At 50.5% G+C, this 13,731-nt stretch overlaps 1 protein-coding gene and 1 long non-coding RNA gene across 3 annotated transcripts in view; one reads left to right on the top strand and one right to left on the bottom strand.

Moving 5' to 3' along the window:
- Positions 1-6,952, top strand: part of CRMP1 (collapsin response mediator protein 1) — a 71,933-nt gene extending 64,981 nt beyond the window's left edge. For both annotated transcript variants that reach the window (XM_032136141.2, XM_032136142.2), the window contains exons 13-14: positions 1,988-2,153; positions 5,860-6,952. In XM_032136141.2, the coding sequence (XP_031992032.1) occupies positions 1,988-2,153; positions 5,860-5,951 (258 nt within the window). In that variant the 3' untranslated portion in view covers positions 5,952-6,952. The remainder of the gene's footprint in view (positions 1-1,987; positions 2,154-5,859) is intronic.
- LOC116457125 (uncharacterized) lies at positions 2,488-13,722 on the bottom strand. The gene is made up of 3 exons (XR_004244911.2): positions 11,660-13,722; positions 8,406-8,453; positions 2,488-4,038 (listed from the first exon to the last, which is right to left on the bottom strand). It is a non-coding gene; the product is annotated as an uncharacterized LOC116457125 (long non-coding RNA).
- Positions 13,723-13,731: the final 9 nt, after the last annotated feature.

Here is a 13,731-nt window from a genome sequence, read left to right as displayed (position 1 = left end):
TAAATGGCACCAACTGAGATGGAAAAGTCCAGAGACCTTCCTGCATTCCCAGGCTCCAGCCCCGACTGGGAGGCTCTGCGTCTGGTTTTGGTCCCTCCCCAGCTTCCATAAGGTGTAGCACCAGGTCAAAGACACCAAGTCACACAGATGCTTCGCACCGGATGGGGAAACAAGCGATGGGGCAGAAACAAGTCAGATCCGAGACAAGGCCAGGCACAGCAGCAGGCCATGTGAGGACAGGGGACTCATGGAGATCCCTGGCTGGGACACCCACCGAAGAGGCAGAAACACCCCTTGGCTGGCTTCATTTCCTTCTTGGTCTGAACCTGAGGCCTGCGGTTAACAGTCAGCTTCCGTGAGAGCAGATATCTGACCCCAAATGCCAAGACAGCAGTTTGCAGGAGCAATAGGATCGGGGGTCCCATTGCACAGGGATTCCTTCACGCCTGCAGGAGGAGCTAGGCCAGGTGAGGGAGAGACCTGCACCAGAGCCTGCCTCTGGCCACCTGAGCTTCAGGGAGTGATGAAGGGCCTCACCCAGGAAGCAGTGCCGCAGCCACAGGGGAGAGTGGACAGGATACAGTGAGGCCCAGAGAGTCGGGGAGCAGGGCTCCGGGGACAGAGGGGAGGGCCGTCGACGTGATGTGCAGGTGCTGGGTCTTTGAACTTAGTGCTAAAGTTGAGGCTTCCTCCTATGGAGAGACAGGAGCCCAGAGTTGGGGATCAGTGTGCTATCACCTGCTGCAGAGGAGGGAGCCAGGGCTGGGGTCAGGGCACTGTCACCTGCTGTAGAGGATGAAGCCCCATGTTGGGTTAGGGCACTGCCACTGACTCATGCTGGGACCCTGTACAGGTCCCTGAACACATGCTGTTCTCCAGAGTCTGGAGCAGGTGCCCTCCCAACCTTGGCCACCCCTGAGGTCACCTGGGCTGCTGTTGGCCGTTCCCAGCAGGCTGACAGCCTCCTGCCTGGAAGCCCTGCTGCTTTCAGGGTCTCTGCCCCCACAACCCTTTCCCAATGGGGCTGGGGCTGTGGCTCCATTGCCCTCCTTCCCCATCCTCCTGCAGGTCGGTGCGGAAGTGTGCTCCCCATGGCGTCCCCAGCCCTGCCCCCACAGACCTGGCAACTCCTTGTCCCTCTGTACTGAGTTTTCTCCCTCCCTATCTCGCCTCCCCACTCCTTCCCCCTTTCTGGAACCATCTCCCAACAAACTACCTGCCCCCCCCGAATCTTTGCCTCGCCGTTGACTTCTGCAAGAACATACATGAAGACGGGCCCTTTGCTGCTGCCTGTCTGGGGTTCAGGGGTCCTTTCCGGGGGTGGGTAGGCGGCAGTGTCAGGGAAAGTGATTTCTTCTTGGAAGGGATTTGGGGTCCTCCTGCATGAAGCTTTGTGTGTATGTGTATGAGTATACATGTGTGTAAGTGTATATACGGGTGTGTATATCTGTATGAATGTGTATGTATGTGTGTGGGCATGTATGCATGTGTATACATGTGAGTGTATGCCTTTGAGTGTGAATACCTGTATATGTGTTTAAGTGTGTGTGCGTGTTCACTTGTGTATGCTACTGTAGGCATTTTTACTGCATGTGCGTGTTCACTTGTGTATGCTACTGTGTAGGCATGTTTACTGTATGTGCATGCATATATATGCATGACTGCATGTACGTGAGTGCATGTGTGTGGTGTGTGCATCTATGTATGTGTATGCATGTGGGTATGTAGATGTGTGTGTATGCACGCTTTTGTGTATGAATGCCTGTGTGTGGGTGCATGTGTGTGATGTGCACGTCATATGTGTGCATGTTGTGTGTGTGTGCGGGTGCATGTGTGTGATGTGCAAATGTCATGTGTGTGTGTGTGTGTGCATGCATATTCGAAGTGACCTCAGGTTTCTCTCCCGCCCGCAGGGCTCTGCTTTATCTGCCCAGAAGGGCACACGTGCACAGTGTCGATCAATCACGCTCTCCCTTCCTCTGTTTAGGTTTTTGGATTGCAAGGGGTTTCCAGGGGCATGTATGACGGTCCTGTGTATGAGGTACCAGCTACACCCAAATATGCAACTCCCGCTCCTTCAGCCAAATCTTCGCCTTCTAAACACCAGCCCCCACCCATCAGAAACCTCCACCAGTCCAACTTCAGCTTATCAGGTAGGAACGAGTGGTGGCCCACGCTCCCCACAACTGCAGCAGTTCAGGCCGAGTCCTTCCTGCTGCTTCTGAGGAAATGCACATGTGGCCTTGGACACTAGATGAAGAAGGAGGGAAGGGACTGTGCCCCACCCGAGCCTGTTCTCACTGGTGGGGCAGGGTGGGCTGGCATGGTCACCAAGCAGAGGGGGGTCCATGTTAGGGGGGCAATATGGTGGTACGTGATCTGGATTTACAAAGAGAGGTACCAAAATTGTCCCAGTGCTCATCCTTACACACGTTTGGGGACACTTTCACACTCTTCCTCATGAAAGTAAACATGGAGTGGTGGGGACGAACAAGAGATGGGAGTAGCTGCCATTCGCAGGGCATGTGCTCTGCGCATGTCTTTAGCCTGTTCACCCACTGCAGTGTACTAAGCACTTTCATAACCCATGATTTTATTTTATCCTCACTACTCCATAGAGTAACACTATACCCTATTTATTTAAAGAGGAAACGGAAGCCCCAAGAAATCCAGTGTCAAAATACCAGGACTTGGTGCTCAACAAATGTGTGGGAACAAAATTAGATACTGACCTGATCCCTCCTAACTTTCCTGAGGTCTCAGGGTGGTGTATCTGCGATTTTGTTAGATGGCCACATGAGGGCAGGCACGCACACGTTGAGAAAGTTGAACTGGAATTTTGTCCTGCAAACTCTTTGAGGCGTTGCATGGGTTCCACACTGTGCTAGGTACTAAGAATATGGTGATTTTTTTTCTTAGAAGGCCAGATAGTAAATACTTTAGGCTTTGTAAGCTAAGAGGCAACATCTTGGATGTCAACAACTAGGATGTTATATTCAATCGCCATTTGAAAATGTACAAACTATTCTCAGGTCATGGACTGTACAGAAACAGGCAGTGGGCTGGATTTGGTCAATGGACCAGTTTGCTAACTCCTGGTCAGGAAAGGCGATATGCTTAGCAAAAGAGAGAGTGGAAGGGGCAAAGAGAGAGAGAGAGAGGATGACGTTATCAATTTAGATTGCGTGGTGGCAGAACCTCTTATCCATTCAGGAAGTGTCTGATTCAGTGATTATGCAGAGGGGGCAAGAATCAGGGAGGCCTCCCCATTCATCTCACTCTCCATAAGACTTTCATGGAAGAGCTTCCAGTGTTTAATATTTTTGCACAAAATGGACCCTAAATAGAATGCTAATAGTCATGTGATGCTCAATCAGCAAAAGAGGGATTGGCTTCAATCCTGGGAAAAGCTGTCTGAGTGCAACAAGACACAAGCTCTCAAGGAGTTTGCAAACTGGACCTCTGTTCTGGAGTTATGCAATTAAACATTGCACAATTGCAATTAAACATGGACAGAAAATCCTCCTCCCCATTGCTCTTAGAACAAGAATAACAATGAAGTTAAAAGCCTCCTGGAAGGGCCCCTCCCCACTCTCATTCTCTCAGTTTCACTCTTAGTCCTCCTGAGGCCCACAGCACCACTGCTGTCAGCCAGCCTCTTGGCAGGTTGACAGGTGACTTCATTTGGTACCAACAACAACATAGATGGTTTCCAACATCAGTAACAACCTCACAGATGCCCTTTTTAATATCTGCGTATGTTACATTATAGAGCTGTACCATGAATTAGTGTCTGTTTTCGTCCATTTACATTACTATAAAGGATTACCTGAAGCTGGGTAATTAAAGAAAAGAGGTTTACTTGATTCACAGCTCTGCAGGCTGTACAAGAAGCATGGTGCCAGCATCTGCTTCTGGTGAGGGCCTCAGGCTACTTCCAGCATGGCAGAAGGCGAAGGAGAACCAGCGTGTGCAGAGATCACATGGCGACAGAGGAAGAAGGCAGAGGTGCTCTTTAACAACCAGTTCTTCTGAAAACTAATAGAGCAAGAATGTACTCATTACTGTGAGGCTGACACCAAGCCATTCATGAGTGATCTGCCCTTCATGACCCAAACACCTCCCATTAGGCCCCACCTCCAACTTTGAGATCAAATTTCAACACGAGGTTTTGGGGGACAAAAGTCCAAACTATACTAGTGTCCTTTTTCCAGCAGGTATTTTCGAAGTACAGATATGTAACCAGCAAGGTACAGATGGTTATAAGGAAAAAGGTACTAAGTGCTAGGCCTGATTCCAGGCCTTTAGGGGATTCTTGTATTGCAAGAAGACATACTGTCTACCAGTGAACCAATGGGAGAAAAGAAAAGTCAGTACTCTGAACCAGATTCTTAGTGGCTTAAATAGACAAATCACATAATGTCGGAGTTGGGAGGGGATCATCTAGTCTACTGTTCTTACTGTGCAGAAAAGGAAGTGAGGCCAAGGGAGTGGGGTGGTGTCTTACTCCAAATTGCCCAAATTCAGGGCATGATTAGCACTAAAACTTGAGTCTCTTCCTGCTGCAGGTGGCAACTATCTGGGGCCAGTGTTCCACAGCTAGTAAAAAGAATTCACCAAGACACTTGTAGGTAAAGAACGTCAGACTTATTAGAAAAAGTATGAAAGGGTGCAGTGGGTAGGTCAGCAAGAGGAGCTGACTGCAAGGAAACAAAGGCTTGCTGGGGATTTTATAGGATGGTGCTTGTGCTGTGTGCTGAAGAGGGCTTTGTGCAGTACTGATAATGCTGCGTTTGCAGTGAGCTAACTTACATCTTTCTATTAGCTGAGGGTCTGGTGATAAGTTGAGTGCAGGAAGATTGTGAGTTATTTGTGCAGGAAGGCTGTGTTCTAGACCATGAAGAAAGGCAGACTTACAGCTTATTTGCTTTCTCTTTTTGCTTTTCCTTGGTTCCGCCAGCTCGACTTCCCCTCCCTGATAAGGACTCTATACTTGCCACCTTTCAGCATCATCCACCCTTCATGATTTACTCATTTAATAAATATTTGTTGAGCTCCAGGCACTGGGTTTGCTGCTAGAATTTTACATCTTTATGCAAGAGAACATGTAAAATTAGAATGGATGGTTGGTTCTGAAAGAAAGATTAAAATTAAGAACCTCTGCACACCACACCCCCCTTCAGATCCACCTATTGCCAATGAGGGAAGTAAATCCAGCTTGCATAGTTCACATGCACACACATATGCACACGCATATACAAATGTGTACACACACTATGTAAAATACCTTTGGAGTGTGGGACACTGTGCCTAAGAGCATGGGCTTTGAAAACCAACCAGTTTGGGCTTCAATCCTGGCTTCCCCACCCAACACTTGTGTCCCGCAAGACGCGTGGCCTGAGCCTCAAATTGCTTACCCATAAGTTGGGAGTACAAACACCCCGTTCATATGATTGTGTGCCCTAAATGCAGTAACATGTTAAAGCACCAAATGTGTGCCTGCACACAGTAGGCACTCACTCAGTAAGTGTTTGATCACCTGTCTCAGGAATGTCAGGTTTTACTGGGGATTTTGACAAGAACAACACAAAGTGGTCAGGGCTGAAGTAGGGAGAGCCCAGGGACTGAAGGGCACAGAAGAGGGAGCAGTGGACTTTGTGGAGGCCAGGGAGCTTCCTATGGCTGGTCCTGGACTGAGCCCTGAATGAAGAAGGTTGGTCCAGTGGAGAACACCTGAAGATGGGCAGGGGTCACGACTTCAGCTAAGGTGGGGGGCATGGCAGAGTACATGGCTTCCAGGAGCAGCGTGGAACTGATGGTAACAGATCCCATCCAGCAGCGATTGGCGCTCTCTTTCAGGTGCCCAGATAGATGACAACAATCCCAGGCGCACCGGCCACCGCATCGTGGCGCCCCCTGGTGGCCGCTCCAACATCACCAGCCTCGGTTGAATGCGGATGCGCGGAGGAGCTAGCCTGAAGGATTCTGGGAATCATGTCCATCCCTTTTCCTGTCAGTGTTTTTGAAACCCACAGTTTTAGTTGGTGCTGATGGAGGGAGGGGGAAGTCGAAGGATGCTCTTTCCCTTTTCTGTTTAGGAAGAAGTGGTACTAGTGTGGTGTGTTTGCTTGGAAATTCCTTGCCCCACAGTTGTGTTCATGCTGAATCCACCTCGGAGCATGGCGTTTTCATTCCCCCTTCCTAGTGAACCACAGGTTTTAGCATTGTCTTGTTCTGTCCCTTCCACTTCTAACTCCACTGGCTCCATGATTCTCTGAGTGGTGGTTCCTTTGCACCCTGTAGATGTTCTAGGATAGTTGATGCATGTTACTAAATTACGTATGCAAGTCTGTGAGTGCGTCCGAGGGGACATCGCCAAGGACTGACTGAGACACGATGCCGAGACCCCAAGCCCTGAGGGGCAGTCCCAAAACTCTTACAGTGAAGATGTTTACTCATTGCCCTCACCTCTGGTCCACACTAGAAAGAAGCTCGCCCCACCTCCACCTGTGAGAGCCGTGAATTCTCGGAATGGCAGGGGAAGCCTTGCACTAGGTTGCAGAGAAGCATCCTCCACATCCTGTGTCAGAAACCCTGGTCTCCGTGGCACTTGTAACTCACCGTGCTGTCTTCTGGTCTGTGTGTGTTCTTCAAGCCAGCTCTAGGCTTCAGGCCGAGCCAGGTTCACACTCAGAAAGAGGTCTCCCCATCCCCATTTGGGGCTGACGATGGGGGGGTGATGGCTGCCCCTTGGTGGCCTGAGTCCTGGTCCCTCCGAGGCAGTTGACGGGGCAGTCAGATTTTTAAAGTTTTGTACAAAGTTCTCCTTTGTAATCACTCCCATTTTTACTTAACAACCAACTTGTTGTGGCTCTTATTTCTGAATTCAAAGCTTGTGAAAAAATAAAGAAAATGAACTGCCCACTGACCTGACTAGGGCACTTTCATTTCAGTGGTGGTGTCTGGATTGGGTACGAATGCTTGGCAGTCCCCCCACGTGATAACGAATGGTGGTGGCTGCTTCCTGAGGACTCACTCTTGGTAGGGACTGGTGGATGTGGGGGTGGGAGGAGAGATTCAGTTCATGACTTCTGAAGGCTGAGTTCCTGAGACCCAAGGAGGAGAGGGAAGACGGCCGATGGGTGGGCTTCCATAAAATAGGCTCAAATCTTGCATTGATTCCCTCCTGTTTGGCCTTTCCTGGCTCTCTTTCTTCTTGTATTGTATGGATCAGCCTCAGACTGGAAGCTCCAACCTCCTAAACGTCACATTTCTTCCTTCCATTTCCATGAGCTAGAGATACGCTAAAGGAGGGATAAAAACATCAGGCAAAGTTGCTGATGTCTCCCAGCCATGTCACATAACATACTCACAGGCCCAGGGATTAGGATGTAGTCATCTTGGTGGCAGGGACGGGGAGCGTTATTCTGCCTACCACAGTAGTCTTCTACGTTTTTTCTAGAAGTTTTATCTTTCACATTTAGGTCTATGAGCCATCTCTCAATAATCTTTATGTACAATATAAGGTAGGACTGAAGGTTCTCCATTTCCCGTATGATCTCCCACTGGCCCAACACCATTTACTGCAAAGACTATTCTTTCCCCCATTAAGATGCAGTGGGGCCTTTGTTGTAAGTCAGGTGATTATATCTGTGTAGACCCTTTGGATTCAGTGGTCCAGAAGTGTTCCGCCAAATCAATGTTGAACAATGGGTGAAGGTGGGTGGGGTAGAAAGCCCTTGTCTGTAGTGTTTGCTAGGTTCTATGGACCCCACTTCTGGTACCAATTTTCTGTCTTAGTCCATTTTGCATCGCTGTAACTGAATACCTGAGATGGGGTAATTTATAAAGAAAAGGAATTCATTTCTTACAGACTTTGAGACTGAGAAGTCCAACGTTGGGGTGGTGGTGGTGCATTTGGTGAGAGCCTTCTTGCTGGTGGGGACTCTGCAGAGTCCTAACGCAGTGCAGGGCATCACATGGTGAGGGGGCTGAGTGTATTGGCTCAGGTCTCGCTTCCTCTTCTTATAAAGCTGCTGGTCCCACTCCCATGATAACCCACTAATCCACTGACTCATTGATACATTAATCTATGAATGAATTAATCCATTAATGAAGGGAGAGCCCTCATGACCCAATCACCTCTGACAGGTCCCACCTTTCAGTACTGCCACATTGGGTATTAAGTTTCAATGTAAGTCTCTCGCCATGGCCAATTTCAACCTATCAACATGAAGTAAATGGGCTTGGAATTCAGACCACTTAACTGTTGGCTCTGATGTCCCAGGAAGGGCTGGTTCTGGCCCCTCTGCATTTGTTGGCGTATTAGTCCGTTCTCACTCTGCTGATAAAGACATACCCAAGACTGGATAATTTATAAAGAAAAAGAGGTTAAATGGACTTACAAGTTCCATGTGGCTGGAGAGGCTTCACAATCTTGGCAGAAGGCACGTCTTACATGGTGGCAGGCAAGAGAGAGAATGAGAACCAAGTGAAAATGGTTTCCCCTTATAAACCATCAGACCTCTTGAGACTTATTCACTACCACAAGAACAGTATGGGGGGAAACTGCCCCCATGATTCAGTTATCTCCCACCAGGTACCTCCCACATTACAGAATTATGGGAGCTACAATTCAAGATGAGATTTTGGGTGGGGACACAGCCAAACCACATCAGTTGGTTTGTCCATCTTTGCCTCCAGATTGCATATTGACTCTTAAAAAGTGAGACAGAATGGGCAAGGTCTTTGCACATACTTTTCCCTCATCTATGTAAAGCCAAACCATTTTCAGATGTCACCAGCGGGGTCTACCATGTTCTAGCCCCCAGGGTTGGTTTGACCACCTTGATCATAGACAGGGGACAAGAGAAGGTGCTACCCTTAGCCTGGGGCCAAATCTCTATAGACTCAACAGAGCTACTCTTCTGACATAAGTGCGTAACCCTCCTCTGTGTTACTCTTTCCAAGGCAGAGTGTGGCTGTGATGATGCCCATTGACAATGTCATTTGCCTAAAGGTTCATTCCAATCAAGTCCATTTATGAACTGAAAAAGCATGAAAAGAAGTTTCCTAAGCAAAAGGGGCTCTTAGCAAGTTGAAGTTTCTATTTTTTCTTAGTGCAGACCTGCAGAGATTTTAGAGGAAAAGACACAGGGGCCCTGGTGCACCTGGCTTCAGAGTAAAGCCTCTCGCTGGTAGCCTGTTCCCAAGAGGAGGAAAGCTGTAGCATGGCTGTGCGTCCATGGCCCATCTGGGAATTTTCTGGGAGATCTATCAAACCACTCAGGCAGCCTGGCTATCCATTATGCCTGGATGTGGACTTCAAAGTCTTTCCCTATCAGACAGGAGCCAAACACCACGTGGGTAGCTTGGGGTCCCGGCTTACAACGGACAAGAGCCCCGACACGGTGCAGGAAGCCTCTATAGCCACCACCCTCCCCCATCCAGGCCATTGTATTTGGGAGGAAGAATGTCAACCAGGACCTCCATGACTCCAGTTTCATAGCAAAGAAGAACACTCCGTATCCCAATGTTCACCTGTAGCCATGTAGGCAAATGCCTGGTGCAGAGGACTTCTCCTGGGCCAGGTGTCCCTGTGACCTTTAGGCTGGGGCCTCAGCCTCACTGATTCCTTCTCCCAACCTGCCCTGCCTTTCCTCAGAGCCCAGTGGGGAAAAAACAGATCCCCAGGCCTCCTGTCCAATCTGCTGACTCAGAATCTCTGGGATGGGGCTAAGAATGTTGTTTTTAATGAGCCCCTGGGTAATGCTGACACACAGCCAAATCCATAAGCCACGGGGGGAAAATAGTATTCCCGGCCTCCCTCCCTTCCTTCCCTTCCAATCCATACACCACAGGAGGAAAGTATATACCCAGCCTTCCTCCCTCCCTTCCTTCCAATCCATATGCCATGGGAGGAAAGGAATGTTCCCAGGCCTCCCTCCCTTCCTTCCACCAGGTGACCATGAATGCCTGTTATATGCCAGGTGGCATGTGGCCGGTCAACAGTGTACATTCCAGGGGGGACGTCAGGTGCGAATCAAATGATTACTCAAAGCACCAAACTGCACACTCTGTTAAGGGCTATAGAGGAAACATTTAGGGGAGAATAGAGAATCCCATCTCCCACTCCTCTGGTTTCCATAGAGGGAGGGGCTTCCACTCTCTGGGGGACAGCATAGGGGACTTCTCTAGCCCCTCTCCCTCTCTTTTATTCTTCTCTGGGGAGGAGAAATACCTGATTGGCCAGTCTGGGAAGGATCACTCCCAAGACAGTGCCTGCCTCTGGATCGATTCGTTCCCCCTATAAATCATGCTTTACCCTCTAAACAGCCACATTTCCCCCATTTCCCATCTCCCTGTGAGGGTGTGGAAGCACCTGGACCTCACTGATGTGCGGGGCCATCACTCTCCTGCAATTCCCCATGCCATGCACATTACATTGGAATGCTTTTCTTTTTCCTATTGGTCTGCCTTTGGTCAGTTCTTTCTCAAGGAGCCTTCATAGGGTGGAGGAAAAGCTTGACCTCTGTGCCCCACAGCTGATTCACTGTAAAGCTAATGGAGCTCACACTTCTGACACCTGTGCACAGACCCCACCAAGGCCCGGGAGTGGGCTTAGCCACGGGTTCACTGACACATTCCTTATAGCTTACAATGCCACAGTCAGATCTTTTAGCCGAAATCCTTAAGACCACTGTTCCCTTTCCCGCTGATGCCACTGCAAATCAGGTGACACTAGGGAAGCCTGGGACATTTGGAGGACTCGGGTAAGGGCCAGTTGAGTTGGGTTTAGTGGGATTGTTTATGTGGGTCTCGCTGTACACCTCTGTGTATAGTTCTGAACTTGGACAAGAAATAAAGGAAGGTTATTTATACCACCGCCCCCCCCGACCCCACCCCAGTCCCAGCAGCAAAGAACACAGGACCTAGAATCTAAGGGGGGCCCTGATGTTGTTCGGGGTTGGAGGCAGAGGGGGATCTCTGGAGATGTGAGTCCTGACTCCATGTAAGGAGTGGCTAGGAGCCACTGGGCAGAGGGCTGGGGAGGGGGCAGGGGTCTTCCAGAAAGAATGCACATCATGAGCAAAGGCCCAGTGGGGGGCAGGGGTGTGGCCCATGTGAGGCCATGAGAGGAGACAGGGGCCAGGTGCAGAGTGAAGGGGAAGGGCATCTGCTAGGCCGCAGGGGTGGGCTCAGTCTAGACCTCTCTGGGCCTCATGGTCCATGGTAAAGATCTGGCTTTTTCTCCTAAGAGCCAGGGAACGCCGCCCATAAGGCCAGGCAGATTTGTGTTGGAGAACATGTGATGGGCAGATGGCAGGGGCAGGAGAGGCTTCTGTGGCAGCAGCAAGATAAGCATCGCTCTGGCCAGGGCCTCAGAAGGAATGCCGTGCAGAACGTGACCCCTGGTTGGCCAGGAGGGTCCTGGGAGAGTGTACTCACCCTGGAAGAGTACAAAAAACCGCACTGGCTTCATCCTGGGGTCTCAAGTACAGGTCAGAGGGTGCTATTTTCACCAAAGAATTAAAGCACGGGTTCATCATAATACATCATCTCTCATGGTTCCCTTCCAAATCCACATCCATCCATCACCATAACAGCCCACAGCCCATAATAAGAACTGGGGATGGTAACCAAAATGGAGGCAGGGTACCTGCGAGGCGTCCTGGGGCCGCACTGCTGATCCTCTTCTCTCTCCCCTGGCCCTGAGTGTTGCCTTCATGTGGCTCAGCCCTTCAGTCCTTCAAGCCTTCATCAGCTTCAGGGTGGCCCCAAGTCTGTGCCCAGGTACACTGGCTAGCATGCAGTGTCTTCCAGATAGCCATATCTCATTTTAATCAGGGAGCAATTCCAGCGTGGAAGTCCCCATCATGCTCCCGCTGGCAGGTACAGGTGCCAGTTTGTGACGGATGAAAGCACCGACAGCCCATGCGTCTTCATCATGGAGGCCTGTGCCCCAGACTGTGCCCAGCACAACAGCTGGGCGGCAAGGATGGGCCAGGGTTGAGCAGCAAATGACACATTCCCTTTGGCTAAGGAAGACACCCCAGAAGCAAAATGCTCCATGCGACAGCCAGGCAGTCAGGCTACGAGCTCGGTGGCGGGGAGGCAGGTGGGAGCCTTCTCAGAGGAGAAGGGTCCCGTGATCATTCCACAGATGCTTTCAGAGCTTTGGGATCAGGGTAACTGACCAATTATGGTGCTGCCGGAAGGCCTGCATTTACCATACACACGTCACAAAATCAGGCTTCCCTTGGGGGAGCCATCGGGCTCTGTGCAGAGGGCCCATATGACAATATAAAAGTGATTTCTGGCCAGGCGCGGTGGCTCACGCCTAATCTCAGCACTTTGTGAGACCAAGGCGGGCGGATCACGAGGTCAGGAGTTTGAGAGCAGCCTGGCCAGTATGGTGAAACCCCGTCTCTACTAAAATAAAATACAAAAAACATTTAGCCGGGTGTGGTGGCACACGTCTGTAGTCCCAGCTACTGGGGAGGCTGAGGCAGGAAAATCGCTTGAACCCGGGAGATGGAGATTGCCGTGAGCCGACATCGCGCCACTGCACTCCAGCCTGGGCGAGAGAGCAAGACTCTGTCTCAAAAAAAGAAAAAAAAAGTAATTTCTATGCAAAGCAGGTTCTAAGAATATTGCACCAAGGAAGCCATAGCTTTGCACAACTCCATGGAATAACGAAGTTTTTTAGTGAACCACAAGAGGGAGCTGTTGGTTAACTTTGGAGAGCCCACTGGCTGATGGGTGAGGAACTGAAGGGCGCTGATTATTAAGTTTTGGCCACTTCTGGGAAGGAGTCACTCGTTCTTGACTAAGAGAGTCTATTTCAGGTTTTAAGAAATGAAAAGTCACAAATGGCCCAGAAAATCCCTGAGACAGGGGCTCCCAGAGCTATTGGGCTCACTAGGTTCTGGGGATTTGTGGACATATCCATGGTTATGTCCTGGATTTGACCAGGGCAGGCACCCTTTGACTCAGCGCAGTGGGTGATACCCTAGGGACACGGGGCAGTGTCTGGAGACATTCTTGGCTGCCACGACTGGTGGGAGTGCTGGCATCTGGTGGGCAGAGGCCAGGGACACTGGAACATCCTGTGATGTTCTGGGCAGCTCCTTCCCCTGAAGAATGATCTCGCCCGATATGTTCACAGTGCTGAGGGTGACAGTCCCTAACCTCCATCAAAGGAGCAATTTTCCCTTCAGGTGGGAACAGCCTCTCCTGGCTGTGGTGTGAGAGGCTGGTCTGGAAGTTTCCCTCCAGGTGGGAAAGGCCTCTCCTGGCTGTGGTGAGAGGGGCTGGTCTGGAAGTTTCTCTCCCAGTGGGAAAGGACTTTCCTGGCTGTGGTGTGAGGGGCTGGTCTGGAAGCTTCTCTCCAGGCGGGAAAGGCCTCTCCTGGCTGTGGTAAGAGGGGCTGGTCTGGAAGTTTCTCTCCAGGCGGGAAAGGCCTCTCCTGGCTGTGGTGTGAGGGGCTGATCTGGAAGCTTCTCTCCAGGTGGGAACGGCTCCTCCTGACTGTGGTGTGAGGGGCTGGTCTGGAAGCTTCTCTTCCGGTGGGAAAGGCCTCTCCTGGCTGTGGTGTGAAGGGCTGGTCTGGAAGTTTCTCTCCAGGTGGGAAAGGCCTCTCCTGGCTGTGGTGTGAAGGGCTGGTCTGGAAGCTTCTCTACAGGTGGGAAAGGCCTCTCCTGGCTGTGGTGTGAAGGGCTGGTCTGGAAG

The sequence above is a fragment of the Hylobates moloch genome, unplaced genomic scaffold (assembly GCF_009828535.3).
Source record: "Hylobates moloch isolate HMO894 unplaced genomic scaffold, HMol_V3 SCAFFOLD_17, whole genome shotgun sequence".
Lineage (NCBI taxonomy): Eukaryota > Metazoa > Chordata > Mammalia > Primates > Hylobatidae > Hylobates > Hylobates moloch.
This window is presented reverse-complemented; position numbering and strand designations above follow the sequence as displayed.